Here is an 18,838-nt window from a genome sequence, read left to right as displayed (position 1 = left end):
ATTGTACTGGTTTAAATGTTTTTTAGAATTTGACAGAAGACGCTGGTCAAGACGATCGCCAAACAGGTAACACTTTTTTAAGTGCAAGTGTTTTGTGGCATTTTTGTCAATAAGTTTAGGGAAAACTTCTATCCTGTTTTTGGTATTCTAGAAATTGTGTAATAACAAAAAAGATTTTATGAGCCCTAGAAATTATAATAATGTTGCAGGATGGTTAGCTTTCATGGTTCGCTGTTAAGGGACAGAATGAATCTAGCATTATCTGATCTGTAGTTCAGATCACGAACTTATTGCACAATTTAGAATCAGACTAAAGAGATTAGGGAAAACACACAGACAAGTTAGATATGATCTCACAAATATTCCTAGTGAATATGCAGTAGAGGTGAAGAATAGATTTCAGCAACTAGATTTAATAAATAGTCCCAGAAGAACTATGGACAGAAGTGTGCAACATTGTTCAGGGGGTGGCAACAAAGTACGTCCCAAAGAAAAAGAAAACCAAGAAGGCAAGATAGTTGCCAGCTGAGGCACTGGAAGTAGCCCAAGAAAGAAGGAAAGCAAAAGGAAATTGTGATAGGGGAGATATGCCCAATTAAATGCACAATTCCAGAGGTTAGCCAGAAGAGACAAGGAACTATTTTTAAACAAGGAATGCATGGAAGTAGAAGACAATAGAATAGGAAGGACAAGAGACCTCTTCGAGAAAATTAGAAACATTGGAGGTAAATTTCAAGCAAAAATGGGCATGATCAAAAACAAAGATGGCAAGGACCTAACAGAAGCTGAAGAGATCAAGAGAAGGTGGTGAGATTATATAGATCTGTATAGGAAAGATAATATCGAGGATAGCTTTGACGGTGTGGTGAGTGAATTAGAACCAGACATCCTGAGGTTGCATGGGCCTTAAGAAGCATTGCTAAGAACAAGGCAGCAGGAGATGACGGGATCCCAGCTGAACTGTTTAAAATCTTGAAAGATTATGCTGTCAAGATGATGCATGCCGTATGCTAGCAAATATGGAAAACACAAGAATGGCCATCAGATTTGAAAAAAATCAATTTATATCCCCATACCAAAAAGGGCAATGCTAAAGAATGCTCAAAATTTCATACAGTGGCACTTATTTCTCATGCCAGTAAGGTAATGCTCAAGATCCTGCAAGGCAGACTCCAGCAATACATGGATCAAAAGTTGCCAGATGTCTAAGCTGGGTCTCGAAAAGGCAGAGGAATTGAGACCAAATTGCCAATATCCACTGGATAATGGAGGAAGGCAGGGAGTTTCAGAAAAACATCTATTTCTGTTTCATAGACTATTCTAAAGCCTTTGACTGCGTGGATCATAATAAATTGTGGCAAGTTCTTGGTGGTATGGGGATACCAAGTCACCTTGTCTGTCTCCTGAGGAATCTGTATAATGACCAAGTAGCAACAATAAGAACAGACCACGTAACAACAGACCGCTTAAAGATTGGGAAAGGAGTATGGCAGGACTGTATATTCTCACCCTACCTATTCAACTTGTATACAGAATACATTATGCGATGTGCGGGGCTTGATGAATCTAAGGCTGGAGTTAAAATTTGCTGGAAGAAACATTAACAACCTTAGATATGCAGATGATACCACTTTGATGGCTAAAAGCGAGGAGGTGATGAGGAGCCTTCTAGCCAAGATGAAAGAAGAAAGTGCAAAAGCAGGGTTGCAGTTAAACATCAAGAAAACCAAGATTATACCAACCAGACTGATTGATAACTGACAAATGGAGAAAATATGGAGGCAGTGACAGACTTTGTATTTCTAGGTGAAAGATTACTGCAGATGTAGATTGCAGCCATGAAATCAGAAGATGTTTACTTCTTGGGAGGAGAGCAATGACCAATCTCGATAAAATAGTGAAGACTAGAGACATCACACTGGCAATGAAGGTCCACATAGTTAAAGTAAAGGTATTCCCTGTAGTAACCTATGGATGTGAGAGCTGGATCATAAGGAAGGCTGAGGGAAGGAAGATAGATGCTTTTGAACTGTGGTGTTGGAGGAAAATTCTGAGAGTGCCTTGGACCAACCAGTCCATACTCCAGGAAATAATGCCTGGCTGCTCACTGGAGGGAAGGATATTAGAGGCAAAGATGAAGTACTTTGACCACATAATTAGAAGATAGGAAATCTTAGAGAAGAGAATAATCCTGGGGAAAAAGGAAGGAAAAAGGAAGAGGGGTCGACCAAGGGCAAGATGGATGGATGATATCCTTGAAGTGACTGACTTGACCTTAAAGGAGTTGGGAGTGGCGATGGCCAACAGGGAACTCTGGTGCGGGCTGGTCCATGAGGTTATTAAAAGTCAGAAGTGACTGAAGAAATAAACAACAACAATCTAGCATTTAAAACCACTGTATGATTTACAGTTTGTATATAATAATTGACTAGGCCAGTGGTTCTCAACCTGGGGTCCCCAGATGTTTTTGCCCTACAACTCCCAGAAATCCCAGCCAGATTACCATCTGTTAGGATTTCTGGGAGTTGAAGGCCAAAAACATCTGGGGATCCCAGGTTGAGAACCAGTGGACTAGGGGCTTATAAAGTGATGACTCTTAAAGATGATTTGAGGATTCAGGTTCAAAATTTGCTTCATATCTTGTGATCAGTTTTTCAAAAATATAACCTCAACATGCAGTATTATCACACAGCCTGCAGTGTTAACATTATTCACAGATTCACCCTTACTTATCACGTTCATGTAAATTATATTGCCAAGACATTTCATATATATTTAACAGTAGACTCACTGTCACTTTTCTGTGATTTTGTTAATGTTAGTTGTATGATTCCTTGCCTAAATGGATGCTAAGTTCTATGGAGGATATTTTAAACACAAAGTAGAACATTGTTTTATTTGGTCTAATATTGATACTCCCCGATAGGCAGGTAGCTATGCTTTCTACTTTTGTATGCCAGGCAGGTGTTTTGTTGTTGTAGTCCTACATTTGTATTGCTTATTGTAAATGCAGGAGAGAAAGATGCAATGTTTGCGACACATGGGCATTGGGTAAGTTTTTTTGGTGTCATGAGGCAACACAAGTCAACGAGAACGGAAGTTAAGTTGGGAGTCTGAGTAAACGTGCCCTGAGTTTTAGAAGAGGTTTTTTTTGCATTGAAGTGATTAGCTGTTTTATGTTTGCAACAAACATAGATCATGTATGAAGAGTGATAATGCCTGAAGAGTTGTTTAATTGCTTCTATCTTCCTGTCGTATACTCAAGATTGGACTCTGTTTCTGATTATAAAGCTGCAGCTGAGCAAAAAGTACAGATTTATGTGTTGTGCTTTATAATAGAATACTAGAAAGTTATTTGCCTATACTCTTTATAGCATCTATTATGTCTGCAAAATTAAACATGCTTTTACGCTTTTGTGAAAGAAGTGTTACAACTGACATTCATCAAACAATCTAAAAGACATATACAAGGGTTGAATGAAAAGTAATGCCTCCACCTTCATTACTTGGGTTTGGATGGGAATATTTTAATAAATCAAATGCAGGAATAATCCTTAGAATATTCTCTTTAACTGCCACTATTCACTTTTCCACATAATTACCAGACCATTGGATACATTTCTGCCAACGATGAACAAGTTTTCTGAAGTCGTCACGGAAGAAGTTGACACTCTGTTTCCGCAACCAGCGTCTCACAGTTGACCCATCGTGCACAGGTCTTCCGATAGACAAGCAAAGCAATAATGTGACCCACATGCTCTTGTGAAATGCCGATTATGTTTGAAATCTCTCTCTGAGTGATACGACGATCATCCTGAATTAATCTGTCAACCTTTTGCTTGTGAAACTCAGTGGTTGCTGTCACAGGACATCCAACTCTTTGTTTGTCACGCAAGTCAGATGTTCCCACCTCAACATCTTTAATCTTATTCGCCCAACGATGCACAGTACTTACATCAACACAATCACCTTAAACAGCTTGCATTTTCTTATGAATCTCTTTTGGGGTGACACCTTCTGCTGTCAAGAAATCAATGACTTCACGTTGCTTAAGTCGCATTGACCGACCTTCTGCACAGGGTTCCATACTTCACACTTTAACAACAAAACCGTTCAATGCTAAGGCTTCTTGCCAAATGGAACTGTAGAGGAGAGTCTAATGAACAAGCCAGTACCTGCCACATACCAGTACTGCCATCTATTGATGAGCTACAAAGGTGGAGGCATTACTTTTCATTCAACCCTTGTATCTAAAATAGCAGTTGTAAGAGGCCTGTTGCTAAAAATGAGTTGCAAATACAGGCAGTCCCCAAGTTACAAACATTCGTCTTGCAAATGACTCATAGTTAAGAATGGAGGTGAGAACAGGAAGTGAGAGAAATCTACCTCTAGGGAGGGAATTTCACTCCTGGAAGAGTTATTATGGGGAAAAGGTGTCTCATTTGAAGCTTGTATATGCCCGATTCTGCTGCTAGAAGACCGATTTTAAATGCTTGTTTCTAGATCAGGTTCTGTTGCAGATAGATGTTCTCTCCTGAGCAGACTCCCTTCCCCTGGCTGTTCAGAAAAGAGCATCTGATACTAGCTACAAGGAATTTAAGAGATCCAGCTAACCCAAACCAGGTACCATTTTTGGGAGCATGGGACAAGGTGATGGAGCATTGGTCCTTGAGGAAGAGTTTCCAGCTCTTGTTGTTTGCCCTAACTGCTACGGAGGACAGTGTTAGAGAAGGATAGATTACATGTGTTATATCATCAAGATGAATTGGTCTTCGATAAGAATTGGACAGGTTTGTATAATTCCATAAGTAATAAGAATTGAATCTAATTTCATTAAGCCTTACACAACACTATGCTCTCATACTGCACAGTATCTAGAAGTCTTGTGTGGCCTGGATTAGCTGTATGATGCTATTTTAAATTCATTTGACATCAAGTGAAAAAAATAAGGTTATTGTTCTACACTGTTGATGATCTTTCTACTAATTTGACTGTTTTATGGTATGTTATTTATTGCATGGTTGGTTTGATTGATATTGTATACTGCTTTGAATCCTATTAGTTAGCCTCGTGCTTGTAAATAAGGTCTTTACTGTTATTGATATTCGGGACCACTTCTCCTTAGTCATTTAGAAATTTTAAATGTAGAAAAAATAAATGGAATCAACAACAAGGAGTGATGGATTACATCTAGATAAGACAGAGCTACTGTTAGTGACCAAGAAGATAAGGCTCAGACTGTTCTAGATGGGGTTTCTTCTCTAGAATTCCCTTCAGAAAGCTGTGAATGACTAAGACCCATCATCCACAAAATGGTAGTGCAGTGGTGGAAATAGGTGCACAATGATGGCAGCTGGAAATGGAACTCGGCATATTAAGATGTTAGTTACATGTTATACTGATACCTATATTGTCCATTTCCTTATATCAGTGAGTTTAAATGCAGATAGTGGCTCTAGAGGCATTATGCCTCAACTACCCAATTTGCTTATCCACTGTTATGCTCTTTCCCCCTTACACTCTCCATATGCCTTTTAAAGCATACTTAACATATCCCTGACATTTGTTCTCCTCCTATTACTATTTATTATATTTATTTATACCCGCTTCATCTCTCCAAAGGAGACTCAAAGCAACTTAACATAAAAACATTAACATACAATTAAAATATATAAATATATAAACATTAAAACAGAATTAAATATAAACCATATCTAAAAATTCACAGTTAAAAACCATTAAAACATATTCAAGGTTAAAAACCACAACATCCCCTGAATTGATCTTAAAAATCTTTAAAAGCCTATCTGAATAAAAAGGTTTTAGCCTGCCACTGGAAGGCCAGCAGGGAGGGGGCCATTCTGGCTTTCCTGGGCAGGGAGTCCCAGAGTCAAGGGGCAGCCACTGAGAAGACCTGTTCTCTCGTTCCCACTAACCAAGCTTGAAACAGAGGTGGGACCGAGAGAAGGGCCTCTCCTGAAGATCTCAAGGCACGGGCAGGTTCGTCCAAGAGGATGCTGTCAGCTAAATAGCCTGAACAGTCTACGTTTAACATATTTCCTAACTTATGTATTCTTTCATCCCCCTGTCTCTCTGGTATGCCTTTCTTTGCAGGTGGGGGTGTGTGTAATATTTTGTTTATAGGAAATTGGAATTTTCTTTTTGTAGAATTAACACCCTCCAGGTTTGTATATACCTGGCCCTATTTGTAGCAGTTTCAGGCATCAGGTATCAATCTTTATATTTCCCCAGATCTTTTAAATTTCAATCTGTTTCTATAATTTACTGCTTTTGGAGATGACTGAATAGTTCTTTTGAGTCTTCCCTGCTGATGTGCTGTGTTGGCCTTTCTGCTGTGTTGTAATTGTTTATTGTACAACTTATAAAAAGTTTTGTGTTCTTAATTTTGCAAATTATTTCGAACACTTTTGCAGCTGAACAGAACTACATTTTTGCATCTGTTTGATCTATGTTCTTTCTCTCTACCCCACTTCCCTAATTCCACAGGAAGTCTCAGGTCTTGCAGTTCTTCAGACTGCTTTAGCAAAGTGATGCCTCCAAGGAAAAAGAGGCGACCTGCAGCTGGAGATGACTTATCAGCTAAAAAGAGTAGACATGATGGGTATGTGATTTTGCTTAGTTGTGAAACCACTTTTACTCCAGGAATCATGGCTTCTGGGTAGAGAGGGCCTACTAAGTGGAGGTGGCAGATTTACTTTACCTTAGTGTCTAGTAAATAGCTTATTTCTTTGAGCAATTATATAATCAAGTGTAAAAACAATATTTTCTAAGACATTACTTAGGATGATATACTTCTGGGATTTTACAGTGTCTTGTGAGAGGAAGTGATTTTTATTGGTGGTCTTGGAATTTAGAAAAGAACCACACACACCCCCTCTGTTCCTCCAAAAGGTGTAGCCATTAAACTTACGTGGACAAGTATAGAAACACTGGTTTATCCCAAATTAAATAAATGAACATGTTAATTTAGGTATTACCTTCCTAATTGTGTACAGAGGGGAGAGTATTTACATTCTTGTCACAAATGGCAAAAATCTGCAGTTTCTGATTTCTTCCAAATTCAGGAAACTGGTTAGCTAGGTAAGGGACCAGGATCAGTCCTGCATATTTTCTCACTCTCTGTGTGTATGTATATATGTATGTATGGAGGCAGTGGGGGAGAAGAGAGAGATAATTGATTGCTAATTTTTTTTAAAAAAAAATGCCTAGAATATGTTGGGAGAAGGGCCTCTTAATATTCCCCTTTTCATTTCATTATGTACTTATGATCTGATTATCCCAAAGAGTTAAATTATGGACTTTCTCTTCCTTCAAGAGTGCCATTAATATGGTTTTATATTTCAGTATAAAATTCATGAATGGGTATGCTCTGTTACCCTGTTGTGATTTATTGCTTTGCTTGTGGTAGCTTTTATTTGTGTGAAAGCTCTGAAAAGGTGTGGATTAGCTAAGAGCGAGGATCTATCTCAATATGAATTTAAAATATTTTGATATATTTTATAGAACTGAAACATGACAGTTCACATCTTGTTAGTCAGTTACATCCTACTGATATTTATAATTGTGGTACCATTGCCATGATTGTGCATATCCCCCAGACCCATCTTAAAACCCAGCCATTTGTACTGAGGAATGGAGTTTTGCAATGCTAACAAGTGGGGAGTTAGAGGATGACAGGTCCAGTCTCCTCCCAACATCAAGTTGTAGTGTACTAAGAGTTGCAATAAGACCTTGCAGCAATTCTCATTTCTGGTTGATGCAATATCAGTTGATAGCAGGAGCCCTGCTTGCCAGTGCTATCCCACCGTGCAGTTGGCTGGATTCTAAGGTGGATTTCGAGGGTCTGATTGCGTGAGAAATTATAGCCATCTCATTATGGTTATGTGTCTAATACAGGATTGTTGTTTTCTTTCTCTCCATCACTAGTATGTACAGGAAATATGATTCTGCAAGAATAAAGACAGAAGATGACATGTTCTTAAGCAAGAGATGCTTAGAATGGTTCTATGAATATGCGGGTAAGCAGATATATGCTTTGCTTACTCCTGGTCAAACAGATAAACTGACATTTTAAGTTAAAATAATTGCGTGCACACATATCAATACATACACACATTCGTTTGCATATTAAATATTCCATAATGAAGCAGGCAAGTCACTGAAATAATAAAATAACAAAGTCTGAAAATATTTTGTTGTTGTTACCATGTGTTCCAAGGCCATTCTTACTTATTCTTACCCTATCATGAGGTTTTCTTGACAAAATCTCTTCAAAGCAGGTTTATCATTGCCTTCCTCAGAGAATGAAAGAGTATAACTTGCCCAAGGTATCCCAGTGGGTTTTCTTGGCTGAGGATTTGATTCCTAATCTCGCAGGACTCTTGTCTAGCACTCATGCCATCCAATGCCTTTTGTTGCTGAGCGACGTCATTTCCTATATATGGCATCCTATAGGGGTTTTCTTGGCAAGATTTGTTCAGAAGGGATTTGTCATTGCCTTAGTATCCCCCAAAATGTAAATTTCTTTTTTGTACTGATATTCCTTAAATTGTGTTTTTTAAAATTCACATTTATGAAAATCGTGAAGTGATTCACCAAATGGTACAGTAGCCTGCAGCCCAGATTTAATATTAATTGCTTCAGATTTAATATTTGTGTAGTAGTTTCTATTAATTAATTGAACAGTGCTGTTAATCTACAAATATAAAAGAATGGAGCTTCATTATAATTTAAACACAGTTGTAGAAGAGATAAGCTTTCAACATTTTGATTTGACAAGAAGTTGAAACCTCTGAGCTTCTGCATTTTACAAGAATGTATATGGATGTGTGCCATTAAAGAGCGGGAGGCTGGACAGAAGCATTTGAACTTGGGGTCTGCTGCCCTGTGCATACCAAAGTGCTTAGACAATTATGTATTTGTGAGAATGCAGTGAATGAACAACTTTGATATTTTGGACTTTTGTAAATATTAACAGTAACTTCTGAAGTGAAGGTAACACAATCTCATTTGCTTCTAGGAACAGATGATATTGTGGGTCCTGAAGGAATGGAGAAATTCTGTGAGGATATTGGAGTTGAACCAGAAAATGTACGTTTGTTTTACTCTTAAATATCAGCATCAAAAACAAAGGCCTATGTCAACAAGGCAGGGAATACATTCTGTAACTCCCTTCTCTATTCATTGAAGGTTTTGAGATGTTTTGACAGAAATCTCTTGTCTATGCATCTCAGCTGTTTCCTCCTACATTTTTTTGTCCATGAAAGTAGGAGTGAGTAGTTTAAAAAAGACCCCCCCCCCCCTCAAGGTACTTTTAGTCATGACAACTGGTGATTGATGCTTCTGAATCTAAACTGAGGTTTACCTTCTAGAGAAAAAAAGTCTTCAACTATTGTAATGGATTTTTTTTCTTTTTTCTTTTAAATTAGGTAGTTATGCTTGTGTTAGCTTGGAAGCTGGATGCTCAGAATATGGGTTACTTTACATTGCAAGAATGGTTAAAAGGAATGACATCTCTGCAGTAAGTATTATCGTAATCATGCATGAAGTAGATTTGGCAATGATGCACTATTATTTTACAAATTTTAATTCCATTCTCTGCAGGAACAGAAGTTTCTTCATCTTTTGATCTAGTAATTTCCAGTATACTTTGTCTATCTGACTCTCTTCCCCCCCCATGCCTATAGCTTCTTTGCCCGAATCTCTGTGAATTGTACATTTTTTTTTAGGTCTCAACTGTAGACTGATTACTATATACAGCAATGTTAATCCGTACAATGTTTTTGCTCTAAATCTTTCAGCTTTCTGGAGAGTCATCATATAAGAACCACAAAAATGTATGATGGTTATAAAGTCTAAAATTCTGCATTTTAAATTGATGTATTATTTTTAATTTGGCAGATGTGATACCACAGAGAAGCTAAGAAATTCTTTGGATTACTTGAGATCCTTATTAAATGAGCCTACAAATTTTAAACTTATTTACAGATATGCTTTTGACTTCGCCCGGGTGAGTAGCCTGAGATTTAGATTTTTTTCAGCCTCTTTTCCTCACTTCTCATGCAAATGCTTTCATAGGGAGAAACAAATTATATATAGATGTTAATTATTCCAAATGTTCATTCAAATGTCCTGCAAGGTGGAAGAATTCCTCTTGTATTTTCACCAATTACATATGCTTGCTAATCTGTCTAGTAACTCAAATGAGTCATTTACACACTGATGTTGTTTTTGTGCTCATTTTATGCGGTTCCTGTTTGACTTCTGTATGGATTTTGTTATTTCTGGATTACCAATGCCTTTTGGCTCTGTTGAAGGCCATTGCCCCCTCCTTTTGATATTAATGCAGAAATTCAGCCTTATGAAATGAAGTCCAGTACTGTTACAAGTTACAACCATTTGCATAATAGCCATGCTGCTTCATCTACTGGTACAGTGATCCTGATGGCACAACTATGACAATACTGGACTCCTGGGAATATATCCATTGCACAACCGTATGGTTCTAAACTGCATGATTATAAGTTGTAAGTGTCCAACAGGATGCCCAGCTATAGGCCATACATTCTGTCTTGTGAAGAATAAGAATATCTTGGATATTAGTTTAAATGAGGAATATTCCAAATAAACCCATTTTTTTTCATTGTAACAGGAAAAGGACCAACGAAGCCTAGATATAAATACTGCCAAGTGTATGTTAGGACTTCTCTTAGGAAAAACGTGGCCTCTTTTCCCAGTTTTTCATCAGTTTCTAGAGGTAACCATATATTTTTTAATTCTTGGGGGAAGAACACTAGAAACGGAACTTGGGAATGTAGTAGTGAGTGAAAAAGTTATTGCCATGTTTGAATATTTACATTAAATATTTGTAAATAAACATACACAAGCAAGTTATATGCCACATTATACTTGATTGGATATGCTGTTGATAATAGCATTCATAACTTCAGAAAGAACAGAAGCTGCTGTCAACGAAACTTAAGTTATTTTAGGCATGTAAATTACCCATATTTACTCAAGTCTACAATAAGTCTAATATGCCATTGAATTTAATGTGCAGCTCCATTTTTAAACCCGAAACCAAAAAAAAGTATTTGCTGATTAATGTAATGCGCAGCAGCAAAAGGTGCACTTTTTGTAATTTGGCCACTATAGTTGCTGCCTGCTTAGAATGCCTTCTTTAAAAACAAAAGTGTTCGAGCACCAAAGTTTCCAGCAATGGAGAAGAAAACCTTGGGATGCATCTGTGCTGAAGAATGAATCCATTTTAATTGCTTTAGTTCAGTGCCATGGAGTTATAGGGTCAGTAGTTTTACAAGGCCTTGAGCCTTCTCTGCCAAAAATTGCAGATGCTTCACCAAACTACAAACCCCAGGATTACATAGCATTGATCTATGACAATTAAATTACAGATGACATTTCTCAAATAGGAGCTCGAGGTGTAGCTACTGAAGCAGCTTCCACTACTGCTTTGGCTCAGCACTAAGATTATTGTATTACGCAAATCTAATGCACACCTTAATTTTGGCAAGATGATTTAGCCCCAAAAAAATGAGCATTAGATTTGAGTAAATGCAGTATGCCTCAACCCTAGTTCCCTATCTTAAATATGGTGTTTATGCTGACTTACCTTGCATATTTATAAAGGTAGCATATAATGTATGAAGCATTTGGGGCACATAATGCCTATTATGTAGAGCTTTTCCTGAGTATTCTATAAAACAGAGGTATACTGCCTGCAGATCTTGCCTCCATGTTTCCTCTACCACCCTATCAGCTTTACTGCTTCCACTAAAGCTGTGTCTTTCCCTCCCAACATCCCAGAAGCAGTCTGTTGCCGCAGCAATTTTACACATAGTGGTTGGTATGAAGCAAGGTTAAGGCTTCTCTCTAGTTAGCGGGTGTGTACACAGTCTGGCAGTCACAGTCACAGTCAGTCAAGCTGCGTGGGAGGCGGGGCCAGGGGACGCTGGGCGGGAGGCGGGGCACCGCCCTGACGGTGCCCCGCCTCCCGCCCAGTGCGCCCTGGTCTAGCCGGCCTAAGTTGCTGGACGCAGGCGCAGATTGCCCAGCCGATCTGCGCCTGCGTCCAGCAACTTCAGCGCTTTGCCATTTGGCGCGGCGCGGCGGCAGCAGCGGCGGCGCTACGGGGCGCTGTCGAGGCGTCGACAGTGCCCCCTGGCGGCGTGCGCCCAAGGCCGCGGCTTAACCGGCCTCATAGGGTAAACCGGCCCTGATAGCCCCCTCCCTGCCCCTCATGTGACTTGCTAATAAGCATTCTAGTGAGAAGTTTTTAGAACTTTTCTAAGTGAAAATCAGCACACCTTTCTTTGTTAGCTGTGATTCACTCATGCAAATAGGCTAACAAAGTAAATAAGTGTAAATACCGGTATGATAAGTGAAAAAAAATTTAAAATATACTTCCAAATTCTCATAGCTGTATGTTTTTGTAAATTATTTGTTGTTGACTCTGCCTACTTCAAGTATAAATTTGGACAAAAGGATGTTGGATTGCAATTACTGGTTGTGAAGATTGGTTATGGTGACTTGGATTGTTGGGAACTGCAGTCTGCCAGCACCTGGAGCACCACCTCTTGCCCTCACTTACTCTAGTATTCGAATTCTTAAAAAAAATATTAGGTTTTTTAAAAGACCCAACATTCAAGACCACCCCTCCTCACAACCTTCCCCACCCCTATAGCCCTAACCTTTGAAAATACAGATAAAAAAATAAAAGATATAAAAGACTTTAAAAACACAGTTGAATACTCCCCCCCTGAAGCCAAGGCATTTATAAAGATGGTCTAATGTACATATATTCTAATTGATTAACCTGTGAAATATTCTAATTGATTAACTTCTGCAAAATATAAACAGATGTAGTTGAAATTAATACCTAATCACAAGTGATATTAATACAAACCAATTTAAATATTTTACTAAAATTCAATTCTTATAATTTTGGTTTTTATTTTTTTGATTTCAGTATCTTCCCATTTTTCCTTTTTATCTAGATTGATCTGATCTTACTATATTTCAACAATTTCCCCCAATATAATATCTTGTTATATTTTTCCTTTCATATTAAATATTCTTAATTCTTCCATCCCACAAAAAATTAAAATTTCTTTCAAAGATTCTATTATTTACCCATGTTTCTTCGAGTATTTTTCATATACAACATCTTATCCTGCCTATCCACTGATAATCTTAATCCTAACAAATCAAAAATTTTAAACGTAATTCAATCCTTGTAATTTCAACTTTGAATATTTTATCTCAATGAACCCCCCCCCCCACACACATTATCTTTTTAATCAGAATTGATCACACTATATTGCAAACACTTTTTTAGATAGTAGATAAATTCTGTTCCCCCTCCCAAATGTTACCATTGAAGTATTTAGTTTTTAGTAACTTGTATCTGCTTATCATAGTTCTAATATTGGCTTCTATAGGTGCCTCAAGCAGCAAGTTGTTTTTTAAAAAGCGGTTTTCTATATTTACTCATCCAAAGAATATAATCTTAAACATTGGACAATCCTGCTTTCAGTAACTCTCACTGTTTTTTTAAGCAGCAATCTAAGTACAAGGTGATCAACAAGGACCAATGGTGTAATGTTTTGGAGTTCAGCAGAACCATTAATCTTGACCTCAGCAATTATGATGAAGATGGCGCATGTATGTAGCTGCAAGGAAAAAACCACAATAATTCAATACCATACTATGTTCCAAACTTTTATTTAAATGTATTTTTTTAAAGGTAACACTTTTCTCTCTTTCAGGGCCAGTGTTGTTGGATGAATTTGTGGAGTGGTACAAAGAAAAACAAATGACATAGGAATTTTAACTATGCACAGCCGCTCAAGAGTCTTTGTTACTACAGTTATGTTGACCATTAGCCATAAACTGCTATTTGTATAAAAGCGCATGCTGCTTTTCCTGCACTGTATCCCATTTTCAGGGACCTTTTGGTGTTTTGCTGTTTAACAGGCCAGCTCTGCTTGCTGTGTAGCATTGTTCTCTTTGAAGGCTGCTTTGCATTTTGTATCTACACTACAGATGGTGAACTTACCAGCATCCTCACTGTGATTAATGTGTATATTGCTGTCTAAACTTTGTATATGTGTATAAAAAAGCTTCACCTAGGAATTATTTCAGCAGAAATGTATTGTAAAAAATAATTTTGTGGCATATTTCTAGTTGCAGTCAGTAACCATGTAATAACTTAATTTTTGATTTTCACACGGTCTCAGACATAACATTTCAGGAAGTAATTGTTGGGATGGTGACCATGTAGAGCTATTGTCAGTTAGCAATAGCATTTAAGATGCCAGTTTTTGAGAAGAGATCTTTCATTTTGATTTCTTCATATGCAGATGCCCAATGTCGGGTTTGTTTAGTAGGCAAGTATTGGCTGTTTTTTAAAGCTGAAAACTCATTAAAATTGTTACAGCTTCCTTGAACAGAATTGTACATGCTACAGTGACTTCCATTTGATGATCATGCTGACTTCCTAATACTCTGTAGGTACAGGCGATCAAATTAAAACCCATTAAAAGGGGCTTTAGACTTTTAAATTGGCATATTCCTTTATTTCGGTTTTGTTTTGTTCCTAAACTGTTTTGGTTGATGACGGCAACCCCTTGTAAAATTAAAAAGGCTTATGAACGGATTACCTGGTATTGAATCTCTTTCTAAATTATACCCTGGGGCTTTACATGTGAATCCAAATAATGCTACTGGCTTCTTATACACCAGAAATTGGATTTCCTTCTAGATGCCTGTTGCAGGCAATAGGCAAAGTAATCACCAGCATTGTCACTCAAGTGGGACCACTTTTCTTAGCTATTTGCACAGGAAAGTTTAAGCCATTCTACCTTGGTGAAACTGGATAGTTGGGACAAGACATATGTCTCATTGTATTGTCTTTGCCTCAGCCTTTATATAAATTTCAATAATGATTTAGACAAAAGTCTGCTACATTGATAGCAAACATCATGGAAATATCTACGAAATGCAGGGGTGTATGTTTAGTGGACAGTGTCTTAGCTGTAGTGTTTGCAATAAAAAAAACATTAACAGGCTTTTTTGTTCTCACAGAAAACTAAAAATTGGTTAAATCTTAGTTCTAAAATCTCACCGTTCAACAGAAATAGGTGATCAATACACATCCCTTGTTCTACATTTTTGAGTTACTGAAGTGACTGGCGGGGCATGTATAGTGTCAGCCTCTTTATTATTGAACACTTCTAAACAATCAAAGTTTCATAGAAGAGGGGACTGGGCATTCAGGATGCCCATGTACAATGTAATTCTACATTGAAAAGAGAAGAGAGCTGTGGACGCTTCTCTCATCATGAATATGCTTCCTCTCACCTTCAGAAGTCGTCTTGGCAGGATAGTTATGCAGGCTTGTGCCGGAGTAGTGAGAATGAAAGATAATGGCTAGAGTCCTATTAATGTACTACGTTCGCATAGGCAGTGTTGGTAGGAAGAATGAAAAGCCACAGGAATGGTGATTGTGAAGGCAATGGAGAATTTAGGTGCTGGGAGTTAATAGATTTTGTCTGCCTTCTCTTTCCTTTGCCATGTTCTCTTGGGGGGCAGGATGAAATCACCAATATAGGGCTCCAACTGGATTCTCTCAGATGCTCATAGCTTGCTTCATCCAAGCTGTGGTAGTTATAGCTGAGTTCAAATTTCAGTAGCTATCTGCAGAAAATTTCTTGGTATTTTATGCATAAAGAATTGCATCTTACTCATACAATTCTATTCTACCTATTCAGCTTGTTATGTGCAAGCAAATAAAAATAATAGGTGGTAGTTGCTTGGTAAATAAAATGTAACATTTACCTACAGGTATGACATTTCCCCAAGGCAGTTTGCAGTATCAAATCATTTATTCTTTTTAAGGCCTTCTACATTAATTTCAATATGTGTAGCCAGAAATGAAAAGTTGTGAAAGTCCAAAAGGTGGAAAAAACAGGATTTACTATAAATTGTCTTGCTTAAAGGTTAAAAAGTTTCCAAAGCAATCAGGACTTCATGAGACTTAATCTAAAAGTAAAAACAAGCAAGATCAACAAAATTGTGACTTGCTATCTAGTTTTGGGGGCTGATTTTTAACCTGTTTGGGTGTGAATATTATTTGGGTATGAATACTACAGGTATTTGAATTTTATAGTATTGAAATATCTCATAAACTTGTGAAATAAATACACAGTAACAATTTTCTGACTTTAAAAATTGAAGCAAAAATAGGGAATTAGTTGAATTCTGGTCATAGATATTACAGGTAAATCATGTATGTGCATGGTGAGCTGCGGTGGTGCAGTGTGTTAAACCCTTGTGCCAGCTGAACTGCTGACCTGAAGACCTGAAGGTCGGCGGTTTGACTCTGCGTGACAGAGTGAGATCCCGTCTGTCAGCCCCAGCTTCCCTTGCGGGGACATGAGAGAAACTTCCCATATGATGGTAACACATCCGGGCATCCCCTGGGCAACGTCTTTGTAGATGGCCAGTTCTCTCATACCAGAAGCGACTTGCAGTATATTCTCAATTCGCTTCTGACACAATAAAAATATATGGGCATCACTTAAAATTGTTAAAAGGTAGTAAGTTGTGATAAAAGTCATCACCTAGAATTCAGGGTGCATCTACAAAGTTCTGTCTCTTCCAATGTCTCAGAACAAATCCTTGCCTTTTCATGAAATGCTTTATAGGGTTCTGTCATATGCAGGATTTTATAGCTGGATCCTCTAGCAGTTCAACAAGAAACGTGTGTATTTTGCTACTAATAACCAAGCAGAAAGAACTGAATTTTGCAGTGAAATGCAGGCTTTCTAACACTAGTGCATTTTAGGATTCAGAATTGTATCAGGATACAAAATTTGTTATTATACACAGGTTTAAGAATTGTATAATTTCTGTGTTCTTTATACTCTAGAATTTGGCCCATATATTATGAATAGAATATTTACCAGATTTTTACTTTTTTTATTTGCTCAAAATGTCATGTACCCTAAAGGTGTTGGCATCACTACTCAGTTTTTGGTTGAAGGAAAATGTGTTTCATTGGAACAGATGTGCTCCTCCCTTTTACATTCAGTATTTTCTGTGTAAATGGCAAATTTTTGTCACACCTATTCATGTCTCATTACAAACGTAAACCTTTGGATATTCTTTAAATAGTGCTTTTCCAGGTGTTTGTACAATAAATTGTTTAATGCAGAATGTCTGCATTTTCTCCAAATGTTGCAGCAAGATTTGTGTGCATTATTTCAATGTAACAGAATGGCTAATGTAATTATTTTTCTTCCCGATGATCTAGTGTACAAACTAATTTCTGAGTGGTAAACTGGTCTTTGGGGAAATCAGACTCTAGATACTGTCAGAAAGCTTCTTTTATAATACCAAAGATAGATGGATGTATTTTACTGGCATGCTTGACTTTCAGAATCAAAAACTGAATTCTTGGGCAATACAGTACCACCTATCAGTAGGGCTTACTTTCTTGCCAAATAGATTGAAATGTTATGCAGAAGACAGAAACCTGGTCCTTAATTTGGTGTTGATTTCTGTAATGTCAGTCAGTTCTTTTTGTCATTAAGGGCACCAAAACTATCCAATCTATATATTTTAAAAACAGACAATAGGAGAAATGCACCCTAAAATGTGACTAAATCTTTTTTTATTCACCCACTCGTTTCTCAAGGAGATACCTTGCAAGATTCCTTTTGTTGCATAGCCAGTTCATAATTTTAAGTAACTGTGTGCCTGCAGTTATTTTCCCCCTTACTTTTGGACTACTTGTCAAGTTTTCATGGTCCCCCTTTAGAAGTAGTGGAATATAATAGAACCTGTTCCCAGTCAAGAATATAGCAGTGTTTAAATCCTCAGCAGCTGACTTGTAAGGATTTGCTTTGTGCCTAGACTAATTACAACTGCAAAATACCTCTCAGAAGCCATAGAATCTGTCCTTCCATATATTGTGTAAATGCAAAGAACCACCAAATTACAGTGGTATTCAATAATTTGAGACAGAAGTATGTTTTTCTAAATTTATTATGTGACACTTTTGGCAGAAAGAGCAGTTCATTGACATCAACTGCTTTTTGTCTTAGGGGTTCCCATATTGCAAACTTGAGGTCTGCTTTTCAAGTCCTGTGGCTCAAACTGACTGAAGTACTGTTAATTCCACCTTATCTGAGTTGGTGCACTGCAGTTTTGTGTAAAACCGATATTCCATAAATAAAATATTTGTGTTTTTTTTTGTTTCAGAAATTATTTGTATGGCTCTCTTCTGTCAGTGTGCATAAACACAGAATAACTTTGTTGCAAGTGCATGTCATTTAGGATCAATGGTAGAACAGCTTGCAACTCAGCAAGTTGAGTATTATGTTCTAGACCTTTCAGTTGAGCCATTTGCATTGAGATTTATGAGGAAATGAATCCTTCATGACTTTGAGAGATGCCCTGTCTGAGATTTGGAATTGGGATTGCCTCCTCCTTCACTATGCTTTGCACATAGTACATAGGGAGGCAGCGTGAAGGTTATCAGAGAGAAAAAGGATGGGTAGAAACAACATGATGTAGTTTAAGTGTTGAACTATGACTTTTGAGAGCAGGGTTTGATTCATTTGGCTGTGGAACCCAAATCAGTGACTATGGATGAGTTACACATACACTCAGCCTGAAAAACCCTCATGATAAGTAATAAGCTGGATAAGACTTGAAGGCATACAACAACGATAAAACAAATTGGGGGAAATGGGAAATGTGATGACAGATGATGTTGTAGTAGAAAAACAGTTGG

The 18,838-nt window shown here is 37.6% G+C and overlaps 1 protein-coding gene across 3 annotated transcripts in view; it reads left to right on the top strand.

The window, feature by feature from the left end:
* Nucleotides 1-18,306, top strand: part of dcun1d4 (defective in cullin neddylation 1 domain containing 4) — a 35,971-nt gene extending 17,665 nt beyond the window's left edge. For 2 of the 3 annotated variants that reach the window (XM_062981597.1, XM_062981599.1), the window contains exons 3-11: nucleotides 27-66; nucleotides 6,508-6,622; nucleotides 7,948-8,039; nucleotides 9,041-9,111; nucleotides 9,450-9,541; nucleotides 9,922-10,030; nucleotides 10,673-10,777; nucleotides 13,596-13,701; nucleotides 13,806-18,306. In XM_062981597.1, the coding sequence (XP_062837667.1) occupies nucleotides 27-66; nucleotides 6,508-6,622; nucleotides 7,948-8,039; nucleotides 9,041-9,111; nucleotides 9,450-9,541; nucleotides 9,922-10,030; nucleotides 10,673-10,777; nucleotides 13,596-13,701; nucleotides 13,806-13,861 (786 nt within the window). In that variant the 3' untranslated portion in view covers nucleotides 13,862-18,306. The remainder of the gene's footprint in view (nucleotides 1-26; nucleotides 67-6,507; nucleotides 6,623-7,947; nucleotides 8,040-9,040; nucleotides 9,112-9,449; nucleotides 9,542-9,921; nucleotides 10,031-10,672; nucleotides 10,778-13,595; nucleotides 13,702-13,805) is intronic. The other variant, XM_062981598.1, reaches the window with a different exon arrangement.
* The last annotated feature ends 532 nt before the right edge of the window (nucleotides 18,307-18,838 follow it).

Source organism: Anolis carolinensis, chromosome 5, assembly GCF_035594765.1.
Source record: "Anolis carolinensis isolate JA03-04 chromosome 5, rAnoCar3.1.pri, whole genome shotgun sequence".
NCBI classification, from domain to species: Eukaryota; Metazoa; Chordata; class Lepidosauria; order Squamata; family Dactyloidae; genus Anolis; species Anolis carolinensis.
The sequence above is the reverse complement of the archived record's forward strand: the minus strand, read 5'-3'. Positions and strand labels throughout refer to the sequence as shown.